Source organism: Muntiacus reevesi, chromosome 1 (assembly GCF_963930625.1).
Source record: "Muntiacus reevesi chromosome 1, mMunRee1.1, whole genome shotgun sequence".
NCBI classification, from domain to species: domain Eukaryota; kingdom Metazoa; phylum Chordata; class Mammalia; order Artiodactyla; family Cervidae; genus Muntiacus; species Muntiacus reevesi.
The window spans coordinates 36,625,216-36,651,312 of record NC_089249.1 but is presented as its reverse complement, the minus strand read 5'-3'; the positions used below and the strand labels follow the sequence as shown (position 1 = coordinate 36,651,312).

The window sequence follows — 26,097 nt, the reverse complement described above, 5'->3', positions numbered from 1 at the left end:
AAGGGTCTAGCCAACCTACAAGATAACTAGCTATGGAGGGCAGAAAAAAGTTAAGACTGTATCTAGGAATGGGATCACTGCTGATCATGAAGAGACTGTTAAGATACTTTATTTAGCGTACTAGCATTCTGATAGATGATTAAGTATAGAAGATAGAGATAATGCTGCTATGGGCCAGTGGATTTTCAGTAGAAAAGGAGTCCAAAGGGGAATACCGGCTTTCATTCATGAAACCACCGTCATGACTGAAGTGGACTTAGCTTTCTCCTACAGGAGTTTCATGCATGTCTCTGAACTCAATACCCCCCCTTGGACTTTAATTCTGTGAGCCCTGATGGATTTTTATATAACTCATGGGTTCATCTCATTTGCTAAGGGGAAACTTCAAAACAATTGTCTGCATTTACTCAACGTGTTTCTTTCTTTCAAGCTCTTTTATTTCTAATTAATCACATTTTTTATTTGCTTTTATCATTTGTCTAGGAAAATTCCTATCATCTTTTATAATATCATTGAAGAGATATTTGGAGCAGAGCCAACCCTCTCAGTTACATAAAATAAGGAATGGCATATTACTGGAAAACAGATCTAAATTCCAGTGAATCACATGAAAAGCAGCAGGAGCACCAAGAATTGCCCTCCTTGAATCAACCTCTTTTTCCTAGTCTAGTCAGTCTGGGTTTTGATAATGTAGTAGATGAGATCAATAACAAAATCCCACTCTGTCAGAGAGAAATTGAAGAAAATGCCTTTTTTATGCCCAGTGCACCACACTGGGACTCAAGAAAACATTCACTAGATGAAACACACCAGACATCCTTGAATGAATTCACTTTTAAAGGCTCAGAACTCTCCTGTCACCAAGTTAGTGAAACACCAGTAATTGGTTTTAGTAGGCATTCTGTGCTACCAAATCCTCAAAACATCAATAAAGGAAGCTCTTGGGGAAATCCCATAGGAAAATACCATGGTGCTGATGATTACGGATTCAATATTTTACCTCTATCATCTACCAGTCTGGATAAAATTAATTCACAGAGTCAACTGGAAAGTGAAAATCATAGCTACCATATAGGATTTGAAAGCAGTGTTCTTCCTATATATCCATTCTTGCCAAGTAACTTGATGCCAAAAGAAGAAAATAAAAGCAGTAGAAATACGAACATTGTGGAGTCTTCTCTGATGCCCTTTAAAGGTTCTTCTCTACCCAGGACATGGGAAAGTACCTGCCCAAAGAACACTGAGGTATGTATCATATTTGTCAACCTGAAAATATGAATCTGAAAGAATCAATCAATAATGTGCTGGGTGAATTTAGTAACAAGAGTAACTAATCTTCAGTAGGGGAGCGTATTAATACTACTTTGGAAAAAATGCTTATTATTCACAAATTCCATTTTCATGAATTAATAATTTTTTCTAAAGAAAGAGTTTTTATAATATTTTTAAAGTTCTGGTTTCATCAAAATTAAACAGTGTGGTATAGTATTTAGTATTTACATTTTATTAAATAAAAATATCATAGTTGGAGGTTTATATGATTGTATTTTTCATTCTTATTGTGTTATGCATACACAGAAACACAAATATATTTCATTACATTTATATTTTGAGTTACATTACCATGAATTAAAACATCATATCATTATTGGTAGGAAAAATGGCCCTTTACTCAGAGGCTTCTAAATTACTCTGTTGGCAGGCACCATTGGGAACATTTCAAGAGTAGGAAATTAAGTAATCATTGTGCAATTCATCCTGATGGGTTCATTAGTAGTTTTCCAATCATTTTAGTAACCACAAAGCATCTTGCATAATATTTGAACATTTCTCTGCTATACTGAATCTAGACACTAGGGAAACCAGAAGTAAACAATAAAAAGAAGAAGCATTATTTCAGCTGCAATTTACAGGGTTAGACAAAAGGATTCTTCATTTATTCAACAACTATTTATCTTATTCTTAAGGTATATATAATATACTAGGCATAACAAATACAAAGAAGAAAAATGCATGATACCCAATTTTAGGAATAGCATATTGTTCAAATTTATGTGCAAATGAATAATGTCAACACAGTAAAATAGCACCAAAGATGAGTTCGTTAGAGAAGACACAACTGTGTCTGAGGCACTTGCAGAAGAAATCACACCTCAAGGGATTTGAATTAAAAGTGAATGAATTTTAGGAACCTCTATTCTGGTCATGACGGTGTTATAAGTACTCAACTTTCTCTTACCACTGAAAACAACTATGAAATTAGACAAAATACATGAAACTACTGTTTTCAGGACTGAAGAACCAGTCAAGACAGGGATCCTTGAGAGAAGAGAAACACCCAAGTGTTGTTATGGTCATTCTGGTTTCTGCAGGCCTCTTTCCTGGTGCTAGGTAGGCTAGGGGAGCCTAACTTGAACTGCAGTACCTAAAGTAGGCTGAGTGCCAAAGAACTGATATTTTCAAACTATGGTGTTGGAGAAGACTCTTAAGAGTCCCTTGGACAGCAAGAGATCAAATCAGTCAATCATAATGGAAACCATCCTGAATATTCACTGGAAAAACTGATGCTGAAGCTGAAGCTCCAATACTTTGGCCACCTCATTCAAAGAGCCAACTCATGGGAAAAGACCCTGATGCTCAGAAAGATTGAGGGCAGGAGGAGAAGGGGATGACAGACAATGAGGTGGTTGGATGGTATCATTGACTCAATGGACATAAGTTTAAGCAAACTCCAGAAGATAGTGAAGGACAGAGAAGCTTGCCGTGCATGGGGTCACAAAGAGCTGGACATGACTGAGCGACTGAAGGACAGCAGCATCAGTAAACTGAGGAGGCAGGGACTGCAGTTTTAGGCTGCGAAGGAAGCGGTGATTTGCAGAGCAGACCACAGAGGGAGCTATGCAATGGATGGGAGTCAGGAGTCTGCATGAATTATACCGCAGATGGTTGGCCAAGAGACCGTATTCACCATACACAAACAGAAGTTATGCAGGCCACAAGTTCTGATTCAGCAAGAGAAGACTCTGAGCAGAGCACTTTAGGTATTCGATTGAGATCACACAAAACTACCTCTTAAGAGCAAAAGTCGCACTCTCTAGTAAATGCTCTACATACCAAATGAGATGTGGCCTCACAAAAAATAAAATCTAGGCAGAGAAGACCAAAAGGATCTTAACTGCCTGCCAGAGAAAAATTGTAGTTTGTAGAAACAATTCCTCATGTGTCATCTACAATAGCCAACATTTAATAACAAATGCATAAGATGTGTAAAGAATAGGGAATTCTGAACCATAATCAAGAAGATAACACAGTGAATAGATTCTGAGATAGAACAGATGTTGGAATTAACAGAGAGTGACTCAAAAGAAGTTATTAAAAGCATGTTCAAGTAGATGAAGTAAAGGTGAACATAATGAATAGACAAATGAGGAACCTCATGAGGAAACAAGAAACTATGAAAAAACAAAGACTAATGGAAAATTTAGTAATAAAAGTATATCTGCAAAGAAAAAGTCAGTGAGTATGCTAAAAACAGATAAAGGATGACAGAGGAAAAAAACAATACTTGAAAGAAAAATAATAGAAATTATCCAAACTAAAAAATAGAAAATAAAAGAACTTTATAAAAGTGAGCAGGACTAAGAAACTTATGAGATTAGGAGCTTAGCATATGGATAATTTGGAAAGCTAACAGGAGAGGAAAGATAGAAAAATTCATTTCAAGAAATAATGCCCTGAATTTTATCAAATTGGGTACAAATATTAAATTACAGATATAAGAAAATCCATACATTTCAAACTATAAATGCAAAGACAACCACATGTAGACAAATTATACTAAAACATGTGAAGACCAAATTCGTAAAGAAGATCATAAAAGGCAGCAGAGGGGAAAAAATATTTCATGCAGTGAAACAAGTTGAATTAAAGCATTATCTTTTCAGAAACAATGAAAGCCAAAATGACAATGGAATGGCATTTTTAAGGTTTTATTTAAAAAAGCAAAAGAAGAGAATTCATACTTCTGTACTCATTGAGTACATGCTTGAAATTTTAAATGAAATAAAAATATTATCATATAAACAAATGTAGAGAAAACTTAGTTCACATACACACAAAAAACACCAAAGTGCTTTATATGCAAAGAAAATTACACCAGATGGAATCTAGAAAAGAACAGAACAAATGGTAAATATGTTAGTAGATATGAAAAACTACTTTAATCTTATTTTTTTTGAAAGACAGCTGTATAAAGCAAAAAAAATAGTATTTCATTATAAGAATTACTGTATAAGTAAATAAAAAGTATAAGACAACAAGAGCATAAAAGACGGAGGGGGTAAATGTTATTTGCTCTTTAAAGTTCTTAGATTTTAAATGCAGTAGTACAGTATTAACTGTAAGTAAACTGTAAAATATTTAGGATGCATATTATAATTTCTAAGCTAGTGTAACCACTAAAAGAACAGTAAAAAAAGAAAAACTAAAAATCCAACAGAGAAATTAAATGAAACAGGAAAAAATCAAGAAGACTGAAAAAGTCAGGGAAGGAGAAATAGATGAACAAAAGAAAATAGAAGAAATGAATAGAAGCATGTGTGAACATGGCAGTCTTAAACCCAACCACATCCAGAAATATACTGAATACATTCCAAACTAGATAAGAAAGACAAGTGTTATTTACAAGAGTCAAATTTGAAAAACATAGGTACAGATAGTTTGAAAGTAAAAGAATCAACATATTTAACATTCAACCAGCAAAACAAAGCCTTGTATCATTACAAATATCAGAAAAAGTACAGTTTAGAAAGAAAATGGTCATTTCATAATAATAAAAGGGTCAATAGGAAGACATAACAAATTTAAATGCATATGTACCTAGTAACAGCTTCAAAATACATAAAGATTTTTCTTTTAAAGTTAATCATGTACCTACCCTCTGACTGAATCATTTATGCATTTATTCAGAAGAAGTGAAACACATGTCCAAAAAACACTTGCATATGAAAATTAATATTTTTCTTTACAGTACCCCCAAACTACAAACAACACACCTGTCCATCAACAAGAAAATGGGTAAACAAACTGTGGAATAGTAATGAAAAAGAATACTACTAATACGCAATAAAAAAGATAAACTATTGATAATGTATGACCACATAAATTTTAAAACATGGATGGGTTAAATGAAAGAAGAAGAAGCTCAAGAGCATATACACTTAATCTATGGTGACAGAAATGTGAATTAACAGTTAACAATTAGATGTTGAGACTGATGAAAGGAGATATCAGGGAACTTTCTAAAGTAATAGAAATGTATATTTTGATTGGATATTAATATTCATAGTTGCATACATTCCTCAAAGTTCAAATACAAATATATTTAAGATTTATGTATTTTTCCATTTGTATTGTTTCAGTAAAGTTTTAAAAATAAAACCTGAATGGCTTTTTAAAACAAAATAAAAATTTTAGAATTGTATTTACCTTTTATCCACACAAAACTATTTTAACAGTTTTTATTTTAAGCTGACAGGTTGTTCCATTCAGCTGGTTGAAGTAGCTCAAGGCAGTAATATGAGTTTGGCATCCTTTTGCAACAAAGTAAAAAAGTGAGTGCTGCTATTTCATTCAACTTTGACATTTCTAGAACGTGCATGAATTTGTCTATTTTAACATCCCTGAACAGACTAATCTTGCATATAGAATGTTAAAGCTCTATAATTTTTGACATAGTTAGAAGTATAAATGTATTACACAGTAGTTCATTAATCAACTTCTGGTATTGTTTTGTTGTTTATAGTCAAATAAAATTTTCCCCTGAAAATCGGCTAAAATCTACTAAACTTTATAAAGTTTAGGCTTGCTAATGCTTTTATAACTTTATAACTTTAGGCTTGCTCATGCTGTTTGCTAATAGCTTGGTTTGCAGTAAATTAACTTCTCATTTAACTGGCACGTAAGTGACTGACTTCTGTGACTCTGTCCCAAACTAGCACGAATTTATCCTTCTTACCTGGAATATACTATTTAGAACAATGAGAATACCTTCTGCTTAATAACTCAATCTTACCCTGAATGGATTGACAGAATGCTGAACAAATGCATGGGTGTTTGTCCACTGAAAAACAAACTCGATCACTAGGGGATATTACCAAGAAATCACAGGTCCCCTTTTTGCTAACCTGAAAAAAGAACTTCTAAAGGTAGAGGCCTCCTTTTTAAAGACCAATCTCTAATAAATCAATGAAAACTTATATAATGCCATTTCTTCTTTTGCTCAGATTTCTGAAGTTTTTGAAAAATGAGTGCACTTTCATTTTAATTATCTTGAGTTTTATATTTTTGGATTGTTTTAAGTGTAACAAATATACATATAAGTAAACATTAGCTTATTTATCACCTATAGCTGCTGCCTCTGAATGATCATTTGGGATTAAAGATTTGAACCATTTATTTAATCATTATCATAAAAAGCTACCTGAGTGCCTAGTAACTAGTTCATGTATGAGAGAGATTCAAACAAAGAACAAGCAAGAAAACTGAAAAGCAAGGTCAAGTTAAAAAACCTTGTTACCATATTGGAATAACCAAAGGGCACACGCATACAAAAATAAAAAAAGCATTTCAAATCCATGAACCCATATTCAATCTTTAATTAATTTCTTGCTCCAGTTCACAAGAAAATTTTAAATGGCACTTTGGATTCCTAAATTAGGATCTTTAAAGATATCAATATTGATTCTTTCAAGAATAAGCTACCCACTGTAACAACCTGACAAGCACTGCCAGGAACTTGACACTTTAATAAAATTTAAGATGTGATAATTTCTACTCTCGAAGCATGGGAAATAGCTCTCTTAATATCACAAGGTAGTACTTGGTATAGCTCCATCAAAAAACACTTATTAGTCTCTCCCATAACTTTTATCCCCAAGAGAATTTAGTATGTATTCTTTGATGAAACCTTCTTAATAGTGACATAAAAATATTTTATGGGATGGTTTGTCAGTAGCTCATGGTACATTTTAAAACTCTTAGATGAAATTTTTCTCAATAGTTTCTTTCAAAGTAACCATGAGTACTAAAAAAAGACAACCAAACAATAATAAATATTAAAGTAGTAAAAAGAAGACAAAGGTTATATTTACACGTTTACTTTTTTGGTTTTCAATAATTTTTGTTGGCATGTACTCATATAAAATAAATTTATATGTGCATAATTTTTTTATCCATAAACATACTGTTCACTCAACAACAACTTTTTTTTTGAGGACCTACTGTGTGCTGGTATCAAATACTACCAAAAATATTTAGACATCTAAATATCCAAAGCGCTTTCATTCAAAAAAAGACCAAATTGAATTTGAAAGACAACTTCTTAAGTGAGTCTCCAAACTTTCTGGAAAGCCATAGTAGAATGGATTTATATATCTAATTTCATTTGTGTTTTTTCCTAATACTTAAATAACCATATCTAAAAATGCTGTTAACATTCCTGCTATACACCCTTCAAGAGGCTCTCTAATTTATGGAATTTGGTTTCCTATTATGACATACTTTTAAGCCATATATCTCAAGAAATATAGTTTTATGATACAATAAAATATAGTGAGACAGGAGACAGATGGGTCCCAAGCTATGCAGCCAGAGTTTGTCCCCTGTAGACATATACTCCAAAATAAGAGTGAGAGAGAGGAATTGAGCCCTATCCAGTTAAGAGATAAAAGATCCCATATTCCTCATTCTTGAGGTCAAAGAGATCTTCCCAACTACACATGTGCAGGAAGGCTCCCTGAAAGTCAAAAAGGGAGGCAGTTCCAGGGCATAGTAGGTAATGTCAATATCCAATAGCACATTCGCTAGAACGCATCTTGGCTAAGAGATGTGCCTGCACCCACGGAAGGACCCTGAGATAAACCAAATACAGACTCAGAACCATGCAAAGCAAGATGAATGGTCAAAGGAAATCTGGAAGAAACACCCCATAAAAGGGATTCAAGCTCCTGTGAGGGCGTGACTCTCTCTCTGAGCCCACCCATGTGCCTATCCGCATGTGCTCTTTTCCTCCTAATAAACACTTTACTTGTTTCACTACTTTCCATTTCTATGTGAAAATTCACTTCTACACATCTGATGGGCCAGGGCCTTGTCACTGGTCCCTGGGGGTCTAGTGGTTAGGATTCAGCGCTCTCACTGCCATGGCCTGACTTCAATCTCTGGCCGGGAACCTAAACTGCAGGAACCTAAACGTGCTTTAAGCTGCTGCAGGCAAAGGCCATCGGAGAGCAATAGTCAAAGTCGCTCAGTCCATCCAACTCTTTGCAACCCCGTGGACTGTAGCCTGCCAGGCTCCTCTGTCCATGGGATTCTCTAGGCCAGAATATTGGAGTGCGTAGCCATTTCCTTCTCCAGGGAATTTTCCACCCCAGGGATCGAACCCAGTTGTCCTGCACTAGAGGTGAATTCTTTACTGTCTGAGTCACCAGAACAATAGTATACACAAAAAATTTTGGGCCCATAGTAGATGCTCAGTGAAGGTTTAGGAAAAAAAAAAGTCATGAATTTACATTTTAAATTTAATTCTCCAAAATGGTAGAAGGTTAAATCATGCATGTATGCACTGAGTAGTATCTTATCATATGGTTGAATGCTAGATCATCCAGCATCTCAATTCAGAAATGGAGTGCAAACCTTTAATGGAAGGTAAAAGGAAAAGTGGCCTATATGTTTATCCTAAATCGTGGTTCTTGAACTGTAGTACTATTGACTTATTTGGAAAACTTCTGGGAGAAAAAAATAGGGGTAGGGGTGGGAATCCTCCACTTACCTACTGAGTCAAAAGCTTTGGGGATGGAACCCAGAAAATAAGGTGATCCTTATGTATGCCAGGCACATTGGATGAACATGTACTTTTCCACTTGTGAGGTCCTCAAGGAAGGGATGTTTTGGTAGAGTTTAAGCGTACAGAGATGGAACTACTTCAATACTTTAAAGCTGCATAAATTGTTAGGATGAATGTCGAGGATGCAATATATCTGATATATTACACAGAATGCATAATTTTTCATTCAGGAGAAGTACTAGAAAGTTTAGGTTTCTGCAAAATTAACAAAAAAGGAAAAATAATCCAAGATTTGATATTCATCATCAAAAGCATTTTAAATAGCTAGTTACAAATTTTATGTTTTATTCTACATGTGGGCATAAAAATATAGCTCTACAGGGATTTAGCTATAATGATATATAATGATAATTATGATACATTACATGCATATATTGCTTTACATTCTACAAAAGTCTTTTATACTCCTTTTCTCACATAAAACTTTAAAGTAGATTTAAATATCCTCATTTGTGCAAACAAAGAAACTGGTCAAATAACTTGCCTCTGACCATAAAACTACCGAATAAGAGAGTCAGGGTTCAAACTCAAGGCTCCTGACTCCAAGGAGAAACTATTTTGCAATTCTCTGACTCTGACACAGCAAGTAATTGTGCAGAACATACAAAATGACTTCTGGGCTCAATTATTTATATAAAATCCAAATATTTGTGTAAAATCCAAATCTTAAAGAAAATGAGCTGCCAAGAATTGTACTTACCAATGTGACACAAACAAGAGAATTTAACCATCAATAAATAAATAAATGAGTGACTTCTGGCTTGAGAAAGGCATGAGTTCAGGCTTCAAAGGAAATGTCAATGAAGCCACAGTCACTGTTCAGGGTGAATTTCCATATTTTATAAATGACAATGTATTCTTTTTTCATCAGTAAAATGGGTTTATTTGGGAGAAGCAAAAAATTACAATTTGGGACATGTAATTACGGAAAACCACAGGCAAGCCCCAGTAAAACAAAGGAGAGGAAAACTTTCATAAAGGAGAAGGGGAAGTAGGGAGGGGCTATTACAAAAATCCATCAGAGACAAAGGGAGTTTCCTAATAAAGTGGCTTTTCATTGGCTGACTTGTGACAGCCTCTCTCTGACTGAGTTGTTGCCAGGTAAGGAAAATCTTTTCTCTTGGAAATCTGGCAAATGGTATTATCCCCCATGGGATTGTCAGGCACTAGCCATCAGGCAGGTCTAATGAAATTTCTCTCTATGATGTCACAAAATTCCAAGTCTGCTTGGCTGGCTGTGTAGTTGTACACTGGCAAAAAGTTTTCCATTCAATAAAGCATTTAGAAGCATTTGTGGACCCCCTTTCATGTTCATGGACTGTGTTGGGTGATGGTGGGATACAAAAATGAATATATCATTGTGTATGTGTGTGTGTGTGTGTGTGTGTGTGTGTGTGTGTCTGGTGGGATACAAAAAGGAATGCAATATAGTGTGTGTGTACGTTTGTGGGAGAAAAGGCAGCAATAGCAACTGTTGCTCTCTTGTTTTTGCTGGACAATTTATTCCTAATTGCTTCAAATGAGATGCACCGGAGAAAACTTAAAGACCAGACATTTACAGTTGTTTTTAGTTTAACTGTAATCTTTACCAATCTAGCCTACCTAACAGCACTGTACCACGAATCAGTTGCTGGCTACTTTCCTATATTAAATCTTCTATTGCAAACCCTGCAAGAAGTTTCTTAAAATCTTGTCCTAAGTACTTTTTCACATATATTTTTCAGAATAAGAGAAACATATCATGCCACTGACATGGATTCCAATTCTGGGAAGATTTGGAGCCCAACTACAGCATTTCCATATAAGCTTTTTTCTAATACTAAGTTTAATATAAATATTTTTACTGATAACTCAACACAAGGACTTCATTTTACCCCATGTGGTAAGTAATCTTGCAAATAAGTATAAAAATCTACCTAAAGCTGGTATGAGCTGCCTAACCTTGAGCCCACAGTCTGAAGTCATTAAAAGAAGCAGTATTAGCTAGTATTTTGCCCTGAAGTGAAGTAGCAGGAAAACAGCTGGAAATCTTTTAGCATTTGTTTAGCTATTGTTTCAAAGAGCTCTCTCCATAGCTCACCCCAGGACACCTTATTTTCCTGCTATGAAATAGCAAGCATAGCAAGTTTTTAGCATATTAAAAATAAAAGCTACATTTCAAAAAGATTCTAGAGAAAGGCTACGTGTAAGTGGAAATGGCTGTTCTTATCCTTTAGAAACAACTGTTTTATTCAAAAGTAAATAAACTGGGAGATGGAATAGACATTGATACACAGCCTGTATCTTCAGAGTAAGAACTGTAATAGTCCTGTCAGTCCAGCATAGTTAGCAGATCTACTGAATCAGTCTCTGCAGATGAATCCCAGGCATCTATCTTATCAAACCCACCAAATGATTCTTACTTCTCTAAAGTTTTAGAATCCCTTTAAGTTGTTTAATACTTATTTCACTGTTACAGTCAACCGTTTTTTGCACAACAATTTTTTTCTTCATACAACCTTTGTTGCTACTTTGTTCGGTAGCTAAGTGATGTCTGACTCTGCGACCCCATGGATGGCAACACATCAGGCTTCCCTGTCCTTCACTATCTCCTGCAGTTTGCTCAAACTGACATCCATTGAATCAGTGATGCCATCCAACCGTCTCATCCTCTGTTGTCCCCTTCTCCTCCTGTCTTCAATCTTTCCCAGCATCAGGGTCTTTTTGGCTCTTCGCATCAGATGGCCAAAGTTACTGGAGCTTCAGCTTCAGCATCAGTCCTTCTGATGAATATTCAAGGTTGATTTCAATTTTTTAATTGAAGTAGAAGTATTAGTCTCTCAGTTATGTCTGACTCTTTGTAACCCCATGGACTGTAGTTTCATTATGACTACTAGATTTTGTTGGTTTTTTTTCTTCTTTCTTACTGTAGCCAAGGCTCCAAGTTAGTACAGATGACTACAAACATAACAATATTACGTAGGGGCATTAGGATCATCTGCTTTAAAACTAACAGAAACCAACTACTGCTGATGTTAGTTTAAAAAAAATTTTTTTAAGGATTAGAAGTATTTCTTTAGAATTTAGGAGTAGGAATTCATAAAACACTTGGGAACAAAACTCTTATGTACAAGCAGTCCAAAATTCCTGTATGTCTCCCTCACCTTATCTCCTCTCTGTATAATTGTTTCTTATATTTCTCTTACTTACTGCTGACTCATTTCCCTTACTTTTCTGAAACACATGGAAAGCCAGGCTCAAGCTTAAATGTTATTTGGCCAGCCAAGTTAGGAAAGTTCAATCTCTAAAGAAAGTTCACTCGGTTGGATCTGTTACCAAACTCAGTTTTGGCTGCCCACTGCTAAAAACCAATAATCAGGAGGAATTATTAAAGGTGCTTTAATCAGAAAAGCCAGCAATCTGTGGAGAAGATGGACTCATGCCCCAAGGCCACGCCAAAGATTCTGCTCAGCCCTGACAGTTTTTAAAGGGAAACAAGTGGGGGAAGAATCTCAGTGAATCATGGAGGCAGGAGGCTGGGTTCTGCATTGTTCTCTGTTCTGTGGAGGTTGATTGACTCTCTCTCTTCAGATGTTATCTTGCCTGTGGGACACGTCTGCAGGATCGCTAAGGGGGTGGGGTGTTGCTCTAGAGAACTAATCATTCTTTAACTACTTAATTCATCTTACTTCTTTTTATCTCAGAAAAGAATCAACAGGTTAATTAGGTTCTTTCAAGGTTACAGGGGAGCAGAAATGGGCAAAGAGAAAAGGGGCAAAAGAGCTGCTTTCAGATCCACATCCCAATTTCTGAAAACAGGTTTCTGATTGGACAGCCAAGGCAAATGCTGTTGCACCCTGATCCTATCAGAATGATATTCAGATATCATAAAGTTGACTTCATAAAGTAAAGTTGACTTCAGTTGCTGGAGAAGAAGAAAGAATTATGAACTAAGGAGACCACTCCTGATCTTCCAGTTTATAATATTTAATTTCCAATATTGGATTTGGCAAGCCAGAGGCCACTTTTGACTTTTATAAGAAGCTTCAGTAAAGTTATTAGGTCATTGTGTTAAGTGTTACAGATGTACAGTGGTAAAGAGGATGTCTGTGGCCTCAAAGATACTAAAAGTGTTTATAAGGAGGAGGAGGAGGAAGGGACGGATTAGGAGAAAGAAGAAAAAGTAGAGGGGGAGGCAAGACACATTTATGAAAATATACAGAGTAGTGTATGCTACTCTTAGGAGAAAAACTTCTCCTTTGCCCATTTAAATTTGAAGTGGGATTAGGACCGTGACATAATTGACAATAGACAGATTAACAGGACAAAAGACAAGGTTTCTTTACACAGGCATGAATGGGCTATTCATTAATGAGTGACCTGCTGAAACTCAAAGGTAAACATTTATATAACAGCATAATATAAAAATGTGTGCAGTAGGAGGTGTTTAAAGCTTCAGCTAGAAAAAACAATAATTATATATCTTTTTATGCTAGTGGGTGTGTGGTCTGTCTCCTTTCTGGAATTTGCAGGAAGCTCTCTCAGAAGGAAATTAATAGCACCTGTATTATGAGACTTGGCTTTATTCAGATAAGAAAAGTATAGATAAGATTTCAAATGTATTCATTTTAAAGTAATTTTTATGCCAAAACTGTGATCCCTTTGCTACTTTATTTTAGTGATTTACTAGTAATATAGATGTACTCTAAAGAATAAAATTCTGAAGAGCATTTCAAGAATGACCAATAAAAGACAGAAGCTGTTGCTAGAAACTTAAGGAATAACGAAATCTAGACAGAAAGAGGAGGAGACGGTGAAAGGTTCTCATCCAAAGAGAATTGTTTCCCCCAGAGTGAGAAAATAGAATCCTTCTGGAGGAGCAGGTGTTTTAAACAAGGTCTTCTCTTCTTCTACAATCTTCAGCTATCACTTCAGTGAAGAAGATTCCTTGTCCTTTTTTCCAACTCCAAAGTTATTCTAAAGCCAGTGTCTCCACTGTCTAGATTTAGATGACACACAGTTGGGATTGTATTAGGAAGTCATTTGTGACCTGTAAAATGGTAGAAATCAGTTTGCAAAGATTAAAGAGTAATTGAGAACTATTATCAGAAGTTATGTACTCTAAAGAAATTTGGCAGTAATGAGAAGGTAAAAATTAAATAAATTAATAAGATACTATCCTTAAGGAAATATAATGGAAGAGGAGTGATTTTATTGGAATATTAAACAGAAAAAGAACATTTTAAAGAAAAGACAAACGCATCTTTAGAGTGGGGAATACTACATATATATAAGAGAGGGGCTTTAAATTGATGGAACAGCAAACCATTGATGGAAGAATCATATGTGAAGAAGTTAGATTTAATAAAAAGCAAGGATACTCCAGCTCACTGGAAAAGACCCCGATGCTGGAAAGATTGAGGGTAGAAGAAGAGGAGGATGACAGAAGATGAGATAGTTGAATGGCATCACTGACTCAATGGACATGAGTCTGAGCAAACTCCAGGAGATAGTGAGGAATGGGAAGCCTGGTGTGCTGCAGTCCATGGGTTCGCAAAGAATCAGACATGACTTAGCACTAAGCAAAACAATAGTGATACTTTTGTATCAAAAGAGATGTAAAGGGATCAAGAAGGATGCATAAACTTTAGATTTAAGCTGCAAAGTAGCATAATTTAAAGAATCACGAGTGGGTCTTCGCCTTTTCAATATGGTAGGCAATATGGTCAACAGATTGAGAAGGGTTGTATGAAGTTGGCAACTATGAGAAACTGGAAAAAGGATCATATTAGCTGCCAAATTGAAGATACAGGTATAAAATCTACTTAAAATAAACCATGGTACTTGTTGGCTTACCATATGGATGAAAAGTTTAACTTACAGAAATTTAACTGTTTGGCTTCAAGGAGAGAAATGGTAATTTCAGATACAGACATGCTGAATTTGAAGTGATAATGAGACATCCAAAGAGTAACATGAGTAGTAGTAGAAGACCTGAGACCAAAGCTCAGAAGAGGAGTAACAGCTAGAAATTAGCTTATGGAGTCCTTCACGTAAGCTGCAACAATTAACTAGTAAAATAATGAATTTATACATACTACAAAGTAGCATAGGCAATACAGTCTTGGAAATGGGAAAGTCAAATTAATTAAAATAAACTGGAGTCTTTGGAGATATTTCCCTGCCATTTTACATTGGCAATGCTATCCCCTTCTTTCCAAAACCTTTCCAGTCCTGATTTTGCCTGTGGCTATATTTTATTTTAGCTGCAATTCATAATATTTCAGTCAATATTACCAAGCAGTAGCACATATAAGATACTCTCTCCTATGTCAGGGCATTTCTGTAGTAATCTCTAATTCCCTGATGATCACTACCGTTTGTTTCTCTAACCATTTTATTGATAACAGCTTGATCTCCCATAAAATACACACTTTTAAATGCAGCATTATATGCTTCCTTTTTTTCTTTATGGCAAGTTCAATAATACCACTTATACTACGTTTTGTTAGCCAGTCTGTGACAAAAATCTTTTCCAACGGTTTGGCGGTAAAAGAAGTCACATCAATGTAAACATATAATTATAAGCAAAACTCAACTTGAGTAAGTGCAATTGAGGATTTGCAGTATGCTGTTCAAATCTTCAATAAGGATCATCAATACAATCTGTTGTACCTACTTTCATTCAAGATCACATTGAAAGCATTTTTGGCTGTGTGCTTGGCCTCTCAGTCATGTCCAACTCTCTGTGGTCCCATGGATTGTACCCCAACAGGTTCCTCTGTCCATAATTTCTAACTATTATCATATATGATAATGAATCCCTATTTATCATCTATAAATAGAAAATATTTCATAGGCAAACATAATTAAACAGTATATGTGTGTCATTATGGAGGAATATTGTAGAATGTGAATATGAGATGGCAAAGGGTTTTTACCCTATAATATGCTGACACTTTTGAGTCCTAGGGAAGGTGAAGAAAAAGAGCACATGTCCTTCAAGGTTATTATAACGCTGTCCAAGAAAGATGGGGTGATTCTGCACAGGAAAGGAAGAACGATCAGGTGTGAAGACTCAGAATTATTAAGAGCACCAGCTTTGGAAGCTGCAATATTTGGGTTAGACTCCTGGCTTGCCTGCCACCTAGCATTCACTCTGTATATCTCCTTGGTATCTCTCAAATCTCTAAGGATAACCACAGTAGAACATTTTTTTTTTAATGCAGAAGCTACCATTACCAAAGATTTCAGAATGAGAAATGAAATACCTAGCTCTGTTCAATTATATGAAGACAGAGTGATCAAAGAAAATGCAAAGAATACTTAAAAAAAAATCTCCACATATAATCAGACCAGTAAGTGTGATGCATCTCATTTTAATTCCTCTTGATAGAGCTAGACAGTTATAACAGTTCATAATGCGTGCATCATTTTTTGTGCTCAAAATCTTTTACTTAGCCAATATATAATGAGCTCTTATTAACATTTTATTATTCAATCTTATTTTTAGCTAATTATCTTGTCAAAGACCTAATTGCAGAAATTCCACATTTTTGCACAAATGACCAGTTATTCCCCAGAGATCATCATTTAAGTATATGTGGCCATGAAGAATTTTTACAAAAGTAAGTATCTTATTAAGGTAAATTTTGATCATTGTTAATCTATATTAAGCAGCATTTCTTTGCTTTTAATCAGACTGTGAAAATACTCTATTCATAATCAATTTTGCTCACTTTAAGGTGAATTTAAAATTTTGTGTCATGCTAACAGTCTTATTCTTGGTTTGATTTTGTATTTTGTGTATTTAAGTGACCTGTAACTAGGGTGACCTGTAACTATCTCAGTCTGTTCAGACTGAGGCTGCTCCCCAGACATGGGACTTTCAGTTCTGAAATCAAGAAAATCTTGGGCAACTCAAGTTATCTTACTTGTGACAAAGCTTAGTAGGATTGATCACAATTTAAACAATAAATTATTTTGCAATAAGTAAATTTTTTGACTCAGAAAAATATTAGCATGTTGTTTAAATACATTTCAAAATCACAGAGTGTATGAGTATGACAATTATAATATTTTCATAAAAGACTAAGTTTTAAAGTACTTTCTTCAGTTCTTTATTCAGGGAGCTCAGTAAAATAATTAGAGAAGTCTATTCTTATGTATATACTTATTTGATAGAAAAAAAAAAAAAACTTAACTCTTTTTAATGTACCACAATAACTATTGTCCTAAAATTCCCTAAAGACAAAATTTGAAAATATAACACAAACTTAAGAAAGGAAATACTAATATTTCTCTCCTGCTATCATGTTATTTCTCTCCTGGTATTTATATTTCCTTATTGTGTTTCTATCAGTACCTAAAGATTGAAAACAGTCTTATGGGAAGTAAAAATGTATTTCTTTTGAGACACCCATTGTCAAATGTCATTGTTATTCCACCATGAATATGCTTGAAAATATCTTGTGGGTGATTTTCCTTTATTGTACAATGTTAACTGTGAATGATTTTTAAGACTGATTATTCTCCTTTCTTTGTTCCCAGTTACAACAAAATCATTTTATTCTTTCTTTCTTATTAATATAAACATAATAATAGATTTTTTAAATGCTTTTATACTATTTTTTAAAAATTCACTTACCTGGGTTTTTTAAGATAGGAAAGTTGCCAAGTATTAGTGTAGGTTAATTAGAGTTAGTTATTATCTAATGAAAATTGAAGGATATGTACATATCTGGAATTTGCTTACTATTTAAGAATAATAGCCTATCAGGACTGATATGACTACTTTAATAAGCAGAATATTCATTACTAATCTTTCTAATAGCTAAAGGAATATGTATTTCATTCAGATTTTTTTCATGTATTCCGACATAATTTATCTTAAAAATACATCCTTAAAGACTTGAATATCTGCTCTTATTTCTCTGTAGAGGGAACACAGGTAACATGTAATAAGTTAATGATGCAATAAGTAATAATTCAAACTCTAACAGTTACAGTATGACAGTTCATCTGAAGTACTTAACTAATTTTGATTGTAATGATAATATTAATAGTCATCATTTATCAAGTGCTAACTATGCCCCTGTCTCAAATTGGGTAAACATCTAAGTCTCATAACATATCAAAGAGATAGATACCATAATGATCCATTTTACAGATGGGCAATCTGAGACTTTCATCAAGGTTACACAACTAGGAAGTTGGTAGGGTCAAGCCTGAACTCAAACTCAGGATTGGCTACCTGCATAACCTTGGCTCTTAACTATGCTACTGCTGCTAAGTCACTTCAGTCGTGTCCGACTCTGTGCTCTTAACTATAAAACAACATTAAAAAAGCTCTTGAGTAAGACCCAGAAAATGGCTAATGGTTCTTCATGCTGGAGCATGGGGTAGAAAATATATGCAGTTTTTCAGGGGTCTACAGGATAGGTATGCAGGAATTACAGTACTCCAGTTCAACACCTACTGGGCACACAGGTGTGCAAGTGATTTGGTTTATCATTGAGATACAAACATGACTTAAAATATAATCGTTGCCTTCTTCCTTGACTAAGGAATTCATAAAACTGTGTAATTAGTTATTACAAAGTCTTTTTGTGAGGGCACTATTAGTTTTTGTATATACCAACTACCTGCAGGTCAAAAAGAGATATGGATTAACAGCAAGAATAAGGAAATGGTGCAAAAGAAAGTCAATGATTAATTTGTATTTAAAGGGTAAATACTGAGGAAGAAATCAGTACCGTATGACAAAATGATAACAGCTTTGGAATATATAAAATGTGCATAAATTTTTAAAGAAGTAATTATTAAGATTAAAAAAAGCTAAGAATGTGACTGGAAATTCAGTGAACAAGAAAGTAAAGTGTTTAAGGACAAACATGCAGTTAAAACAATGAGATGCCATCTTTGGCTTACAAGTTGTTAAAATATTTATTATGATGAAATTCAGTGGGAAAAATGGACAAAATCCAAAAAGCTGCTGGGAATTTAAACAGAGCATGCTCTAAAGGAAATTTTGTCAAAAATGTCTCAGACATCTATAGAAATGTGTCAAAAACATATATGTGTTCCAGCAATTCTGCTTCTAAAAATATTTCTAAAGAAACAATCATAATTATACAAAAAAGACTTACAAAATACTACATTCACCATAGAATAATTTCTAATAGTAATAAAAAAACTAAATCTCAATCAGTATTCAACAACAGTGATAAAATAATTTCATTATATACAGTTTTATTATATATAATAATTTCATTATATTAATTTATAAATTAATAGAAAATACAGTATCATAAATCTTGATATGAAAACATGTATATCCCTGATGGCTCAGATGGTAAAGCATCTGTTCACAATGTGGGACACCCAGGTTCAATCCCTGGGTTGGGAAGATCCCTTAGAAAAGGGAATGGCAATCCACTCCAGTATTCTTGACTGGAGAATTCCATGGACAGAGGAGCCTGGCGAGCTACAGTTCATGGGTTCGCAAAGAATCATACACAACTGTGTGACTAACATACATACATATCATACTTTTTAAGGGTGAAAAGATATATTTTCAATATATTGACCATATTTTCAATATATAACCACATTTTAATATATTACTATTAGTTAAAAAAAGTATACTACTATTTGGAAAATAAATAGAAATCCTACATATGAAAATGTAATCCTATACAGTAAATGAGATCTTATACACTAAAATGCTAGAGTAGCTATTCCTTGAAAAAGAACTACAATAAAGATAATATTTATTCTTTTTTTACTTACAAAACATCAACAATAAGCATGTCTTTTTTGCTATCAGGAGATTAAGGAAACAAATTATTCTGGAGGCTGGGAGAAGTATTTAAGTGATCATATGAATAAAAGCATATGCTTAAATGAGAGTTGGAAACTGGAATTAGAATATATGAAAGATGACAGAGTTTAACCTAAAGTAGTAGCAGTGGGGCTAAATAGGATGTATTAAATCCCTAGGGTATTAAAACGATGGAATTAATGGAACTTGGCAAGTAAATGTGTGATGATTGAAATACAAACACACAATGTGTGAGCTGTGAGTTACAGTATTTGGGGGGGCGGGGGGGCTATGGGCTTCCCAGGTGGAGCAGTGGTTAAGAATCTGCTTGCCAAGCAGGAGACATGGATTCGATCCGTGGGTCAGGAAGAGCCCCTGGAGAAGTGAATAGCAGCCCAGTCCAGTATTCTTGCCTGGAAAATTCCATGGTGGGCTACAGTCCATGGAGCCAGAAAGAGTCAGACATGACTGAATGACTGAGCATGCACACAGGCACTGAAGACTGTAGCCAACAGGCAGCCTCTCAGCTAGCTTGGAGGAACTGCTCTGAAGAGTTAAGATGAGATTAGTTTATACATGATCTTGGAGAAGGGATACATGCAATCAAACACACATCTTGGTGGAAGACTATTGCTATTCAAGAGGCACAGATATATCTTTAAGACTTCAGTATATACCTAAGTATGGGAAGATGCAAGAAATTGGGTTCATAAAATTTCTCCTGAAAATATCTAACTATTTGAAAGCCAGTTCTGCCAATTTTCTTAGAGCACAGAGTGCCTCCTTCCTATCTCTTCCCTGAACTCCTTTCAGGGTGTGGAGGTCAGCGACTGCAGTGGCTAGTGACTCAATCCTTGTAGAGCCAGATGGTGAGTGACATTCTGTAGGGTATAAAATAATTAATCAAGTTAGAAACCTACTGAGTATGTGAGTGCCAAGGGCATCTGATATTGAGAAAACAGCTCAGATTTAGGGAAATCTGGCGTGGATTAAGGAATCACTGGCACTAACAGGGAATGGAAATTTTAGAGATACATGCAACTGTGTAAGGAAAGTGACAAAAGAAAGGATCTTGAGAACATTAATATACAAAAGATGAAAGAAGGAAGAGGAGCAGAAAAAGGAAATTGGAAAAAAAGCAATTTAAATTGTACGATACTTTGGAAAACTTGCCTTTCACAAAAGGAAAGAGAAATTTGAATTACAAAGTAAATACAGCATCATACTGGAAATTAATTAGATGAGGATTGATAAATCATCATTAAGTTTAGCAATTAAGAAATTAGTTGACTCAAATCAGAACAGGTTTCATACAATGGGGGAGAAAAAAGCAAGATTGCAATGATCTAAGGAGAAAGGAAGATGTTAAAAAGAAACTCAAGCAGACTACTCTCTCAGAAGTAATGTGTGGTGATAAAAGCCTAGAGGAAAATGGGCTTTTAGATGCTGAGGAGAACCAGTCTGGAGATTTGGGGAATGTGGATAAGAGAGATACTGAAAATTTTCATAAGATGAAGGAAAAGAACCAATGAAGAGGGAAACACTGAAGGCAGAAAATGTATCAGTTGTAAGGTGTTGTGAGAGCATGGGAATAGATCAAGAAGACAGATGGATATACCTATGGCTGATCCATGTCAATGTATGGCAGAAACCAATACAATGTTGTAATTATCCTTCAACTAAAAAAAAAAAATCATACACATAAAAAACAAGACAGAGAAAAGGTGAGCAATGCCTTGAAGGAGAAACTTCCCTTTCCAGAAAGACCAACAGGAGCTCAAATGAATATTAAATGAAAAAAAAAAAATAGCCAGAAAGATAACTATGCATTTGAAAAACTGAATCTCTGATAAAAGCAGGGATGCTTAAGGAAGTTGCATCAAAATGAGAATAATAATAACAATAAAAACAAGAAGAACATCTACTTATAAACGCCTCTAATGGGTCTTCCCTTGTGGCTCAGTGAGGTAAAGAATCTGCTCTCAGTGCAGGAGACATGAGGTTCAATCCCTGGTCAAGGAAGATCCCACACACCATGGAGCAACTAAGTCCATGTGACACAACTACTGAGCCTGTGCTCTAGAGCCCGTGAGCCATAATTGCTGAGCCTATGAGCCACAACTACTGGAAACCATGAATCCTAGAGTCCATGCTCCGCAACAGAAGAAGCCACCATAATGAAAAGTCTGTGTACCACCACTAGACAGTAGCCCCCTGCTCTCCATAACTAGAGGAAAGCCCACACAACAACAAAAGGCCCAACACAGCCAAAAATCTAAAACAAATAAATGAATATTTTTAAAAGCCTCTTATGAGCAATTAATAAAATTTTCACATGTAATACCTTCTGTTCCCATATAAGAAAAGCATGATTATTCCCATTTTAACATGGGGGAAATGAGGCTAAAAGAAATTAACTGACTCCCTGAAGTTCATATCATAAACAGCAAAGTCAGGAATGGCACAGGTCTATCTGACTTTGAAGTCCTGTCTTCCCACTCAATTACAAAGCTTCCTTTCATGATAAAGGTCCACTTGAAGACAAAACTTACAGGATAACATCTCATTATGAATAATGACCACACGTGGCTTCCCAGGTAGCGCTACTGGTAAAAAACCCACTAAACATGAGTTTATAATTCAACATAGAGTATTTTGGTCAAACTCAAGGAGAAGATGCATAACTTACAGAACACTCATTTTCTGACATATACACAACATTTCAGTTTCTCTAATCAGGATATGCTTAGAAATGCTTCAACTAAAATAAGGGCAAATCAAAATCACTAAAAGTGGACTTTAACTGTCATTTCCAAATTTCCGATTAAATAAAAATGAACTCTCCTTTTGAAATCTTGAGTCTGTTTAAGCAAATAAATAATATGAAAACAAATCCTTCCTACTCTTGGTAACTATCACCCCTGATTTGGCAAAATGGGTTAACCTCCTTTAATTTCAATTTTTTTCCTTTTAAAAGCTGAGTCTTTAATATATTTTTCTACTTTAAAAATGAGATGTAGGATTATATTTTAGCAATCTTTAATTCAAAATGTATAATTTTATTAAGCTTCTACTAGTCCTTTCATTACATATGCATTGTTTTGAGGTCTAAACACAGTTGTAAATAAATTAAAAGTATTGTCTGGTTGTTATAATATAATAAACTGAAAAATAAAAATGTATTCCTTCCCCCCAAATCTTACTATTACTGTTGTAAAATGACGTCAAAAGTTTTTTGTTTTTTTTTTTTGGTGTGGTCAAAAGATTTTTTATTTTAAACTCCCCTTAAGTTATCAGATCTATGTTTCATAATCTGCTTTGTGAAGATAGTGAAAAATTATATTTAGTTGCTACTTTTGCAGTTTCTCATCTGGTTTGGATTAGATAAGGCAAATCCTCAAAATTTAAACTTCTTGGTTTCTTCCAGATGGAATATCAGTCTGTTAAAATAGTCATAATAAGTAAGTACTTGATGAACCAAGCAAATTTACAAAAATCAGTTAAAAATTTTGGTCAATATTAAATATCAATGGTCAGGATATTTTTTCCCAACTTAACTAATAGTATTTTTGTGATTATCTATTACTTTTTAAACATTTCCTCCTTAAGTCATATTTCGCTATTTTATTGAACTAATCTGTCTTTACCAAAGTAAAGTAATAAAATTCTGAAAAGGTAGGGGATGTAAATATATAAGATAGACACAAATTACATATAATTTTACCTTTACATTGATATATTAAAAGTGTCCTCAAACTTCAATGTGTATATGAGTTATCTGAGGATGTTGTTAAAAACAGATTCTGAATTTCTTGGTCAAGGGAAGAGACTTCACTTTTAACAGATTTCTGAGTGATGCTCACACTAATGGTTCATGGTTTTTGTTTCAAATTACAAGATATTAGTTCAGTTCAGTCACTCAGTCATGTCCGACTCTTTACAACCCCATGAATCGCAGCACGCCAGGTCTCCCTGTCTATCACCAACTTCCAGAGTTTACTCAAACTCATGTCCATTGAGTTGGGGATACCATCCAACCATCTCATCTTCTGTTGTCCCCTTCTCCTCCTGCCCTCAATCTTTCCCAGAATCAGGATCTTTTTAAATGAGTCAGCTCTTCACATCAGGTGGCCAAAGTACTGGAGTTTCAGCTTCAACCTCATGTCCTTCCAAATGATCACCCAGGACTGATTTCCTTTAGGATAGACTGGTTGGATCCCCTTGCAGTCCAAGGGACTCTCAAGGCCTGGGATGTTAGCAACCTAAGACTTTTGAGTCAATGAAAAATAAAGTACACATTTTTTTAGATTATTATTTCTTTATTAATTCATTTTTAATTAATTTATTTATTTTAACTGGAGGCTAATTACAATATTGTAGTGATTTTTGCCATACATTGACATGAATCAGCCAGGGGTGTACATGTGTTCTCCATCTTGAACCCCCCTCCCACCTTCCTTCCCATCCCATTCTTCAGGGTCATCCCAGTGCACCAGTCCTGAGCACCCTGTCTCATGCATCAAACCTGGGCTGGCGATCTGTTTCACATATAATAATATACATGATTCAATGCTATTCTCTCAAATCATCCCACCCTTGTCTTCTCCCACAAGAGTCCAAAAGACTGTTCCTTGCATCTGTGTCTCTTTTGCTGTTTCGCATATAGGGTTATCATTACTGTCTTTCTAAATTCCATATATATTCATTAGTATACTGTATTGGTGCTTTTCTTTCTGACTTACTTCACTCTGTATATAAGCTCCAGTTTCATCCACCTCACTAGAATTGATTCAAATATATTCTTTTTAATGGCTGAGTAATATTCCATTGTGTATGTGTAACACAACTTTCTTATCCATTCATCTTTCAATGGACATTTAGGTTGCTTCCATGTCCTAGCTATTGTAAACAGTGCTGTGATGAACATTGGGGTACATGTGTCTCTTTCTGGTTTCTTTGGTGTGTATGCCCAGAAGTGGGATTGCTGGGTGGTATAGCAGTTCTATTTCCAGTTTTTTAAGAAATCTCCACACTGTTCTCTATAGTGGCTTTACTAGCTTGCACTCCCACCAACAGTGTAAGATGGTTCCCTTTCCTCCGCACCCTCTCCAGAATTTATTGTTTGTAGACTTTTTGATAGCAGCCATTCTGACCAGCGTGAGGTGGTACCTCATTGTGGTTTTGCTTTGCATTTCTCTGATAATGAGGGATGTTGAGCATATTTTCATGTGTTTGTTAGCCATCTGTATGTCTTCTTTGGAGAAATGTCTCTTTAGTTCTTTGGCCCATTTTTTAATTGGGTTGTTTATTTTTCTGGAATTGAGCTGCAGCAGTTGCTTGTATATTTTTGAGATTAATTCTTTGTCAGATGCTTCATTTGCTATTATTTTCTGCCATTCTGAGGGCTGTCTTTTCACCTGGCTTATAGTTTCCTTTGTTGTGCAAAAGCTTTTAATCTTAATTAGGTCCCATTTGTTTATTTTTGCTTTTTTTCCAATATTCTGGGAGGTGGGTCATAGATATCTTGCTGTGATTTATGTCAGAGAGTGTTTTGCCTATTTTTTCCTCTAGGAGTTTTATAGTTTCTGGTCTTACATTTAGATCTTTAATCCATTTTGAGTTTATTTGTGTGTATGGTGTTAGAAAGTGTTCTAGTCTCATTCTTTTATAAGTGGTTGACCAATTTTCCCAGCACCACTTGTTGAAGAGATTGTCTTTTCTCCATTGTATATTCTTGCCTCCTTTGTCAAAGATAAGGTGTCCATAGGTTCGTGGATTTATCTCTGGGCTTTCTATTTTGTTCCATTGATCTATGTTTCTGTTTGTGCCAGTACCATACTGTCTTGATGACTGTGGCTTTGTAGTAGAGTCTGAAGTCAGGCAGGTTGATTCCTCCAGCTCCATTCTTCTTTCTCAAGATTGCTTTGTCTATTCGAGGTTTTTGTATTTCCATACAAATTGTGAAGTTATTTCTTCTAGTTCTCTGAGAAACACCATTGATAGCTTGATAGGGATTGCATTGAATCTAGATATTCCTTTGGGTCATACACTCATTTTTCACTATATTGATTCTTCTGATCCATGAACATGGTATATTTCTCCATTTGTGTCATCTTTGATTTATTTTATCAGTGTTTTATAGTTTTCTATATATAGATCTTTTGTTTCTTTAGGTAGATTTATTCCTAAGCATGTTATTCTTTTTGTTGCAATGGTGAATGGAATTGTTTCCTTAATTTCTCTTTGTTTTCTCATTGTTAGTGTATAGGAATGCAAGGGATCTCGGTGTTAATTTAATATCCTGCAACTTACTATATTCATTGATTAGCTCTAGTAATTTTCTGGTGGAGTCTTTAGGGTTTTCCATGTAGAGGATCATGTCATCTGCAAA

At 34.8% G+C, this 26,097-nt stretch overlaps 1 protein-coding gene across 3 annotated transcripts in view; it reads left to right on the top strand.

Moving 5' to 3' along the window:
- PIK3C2G (phosphatidylinositol-4-phosphate 3-kinase catalytic subunit type 2 gamma) overlaps window positions 1-26,097 on the top strand; it is a 427,919-nt gene that overhangs the window by 21,760 nt on the left and 380,062 nt on the right. For all 3 annotated transcript variants that reach the window (XM_065940721.1, XM_065940712.1, XM_065940703.1), the window contains 4 exons: window positions 484-1,245; window positions 5,530-5,612; window positions 10,630-10,787; window positions 16,398-16,512. In XM_065940721.1, the coding sequence (XP_065796793.1) occupies window positions 565-1,245; window positions 5,530-5,612; window positions 10,630-10,787; window positions 16,398-16,512 (1,037 nt within the window). In that variant the 5' untranslated portion in view covers window positions 484-564. The remainder of the gene's footprint in view (window positions 1-483; window positions 1,246-5,529; window positions 5,613-10,629; window positions 10,788-16,397; window positions 16,513-26,097) is intronic.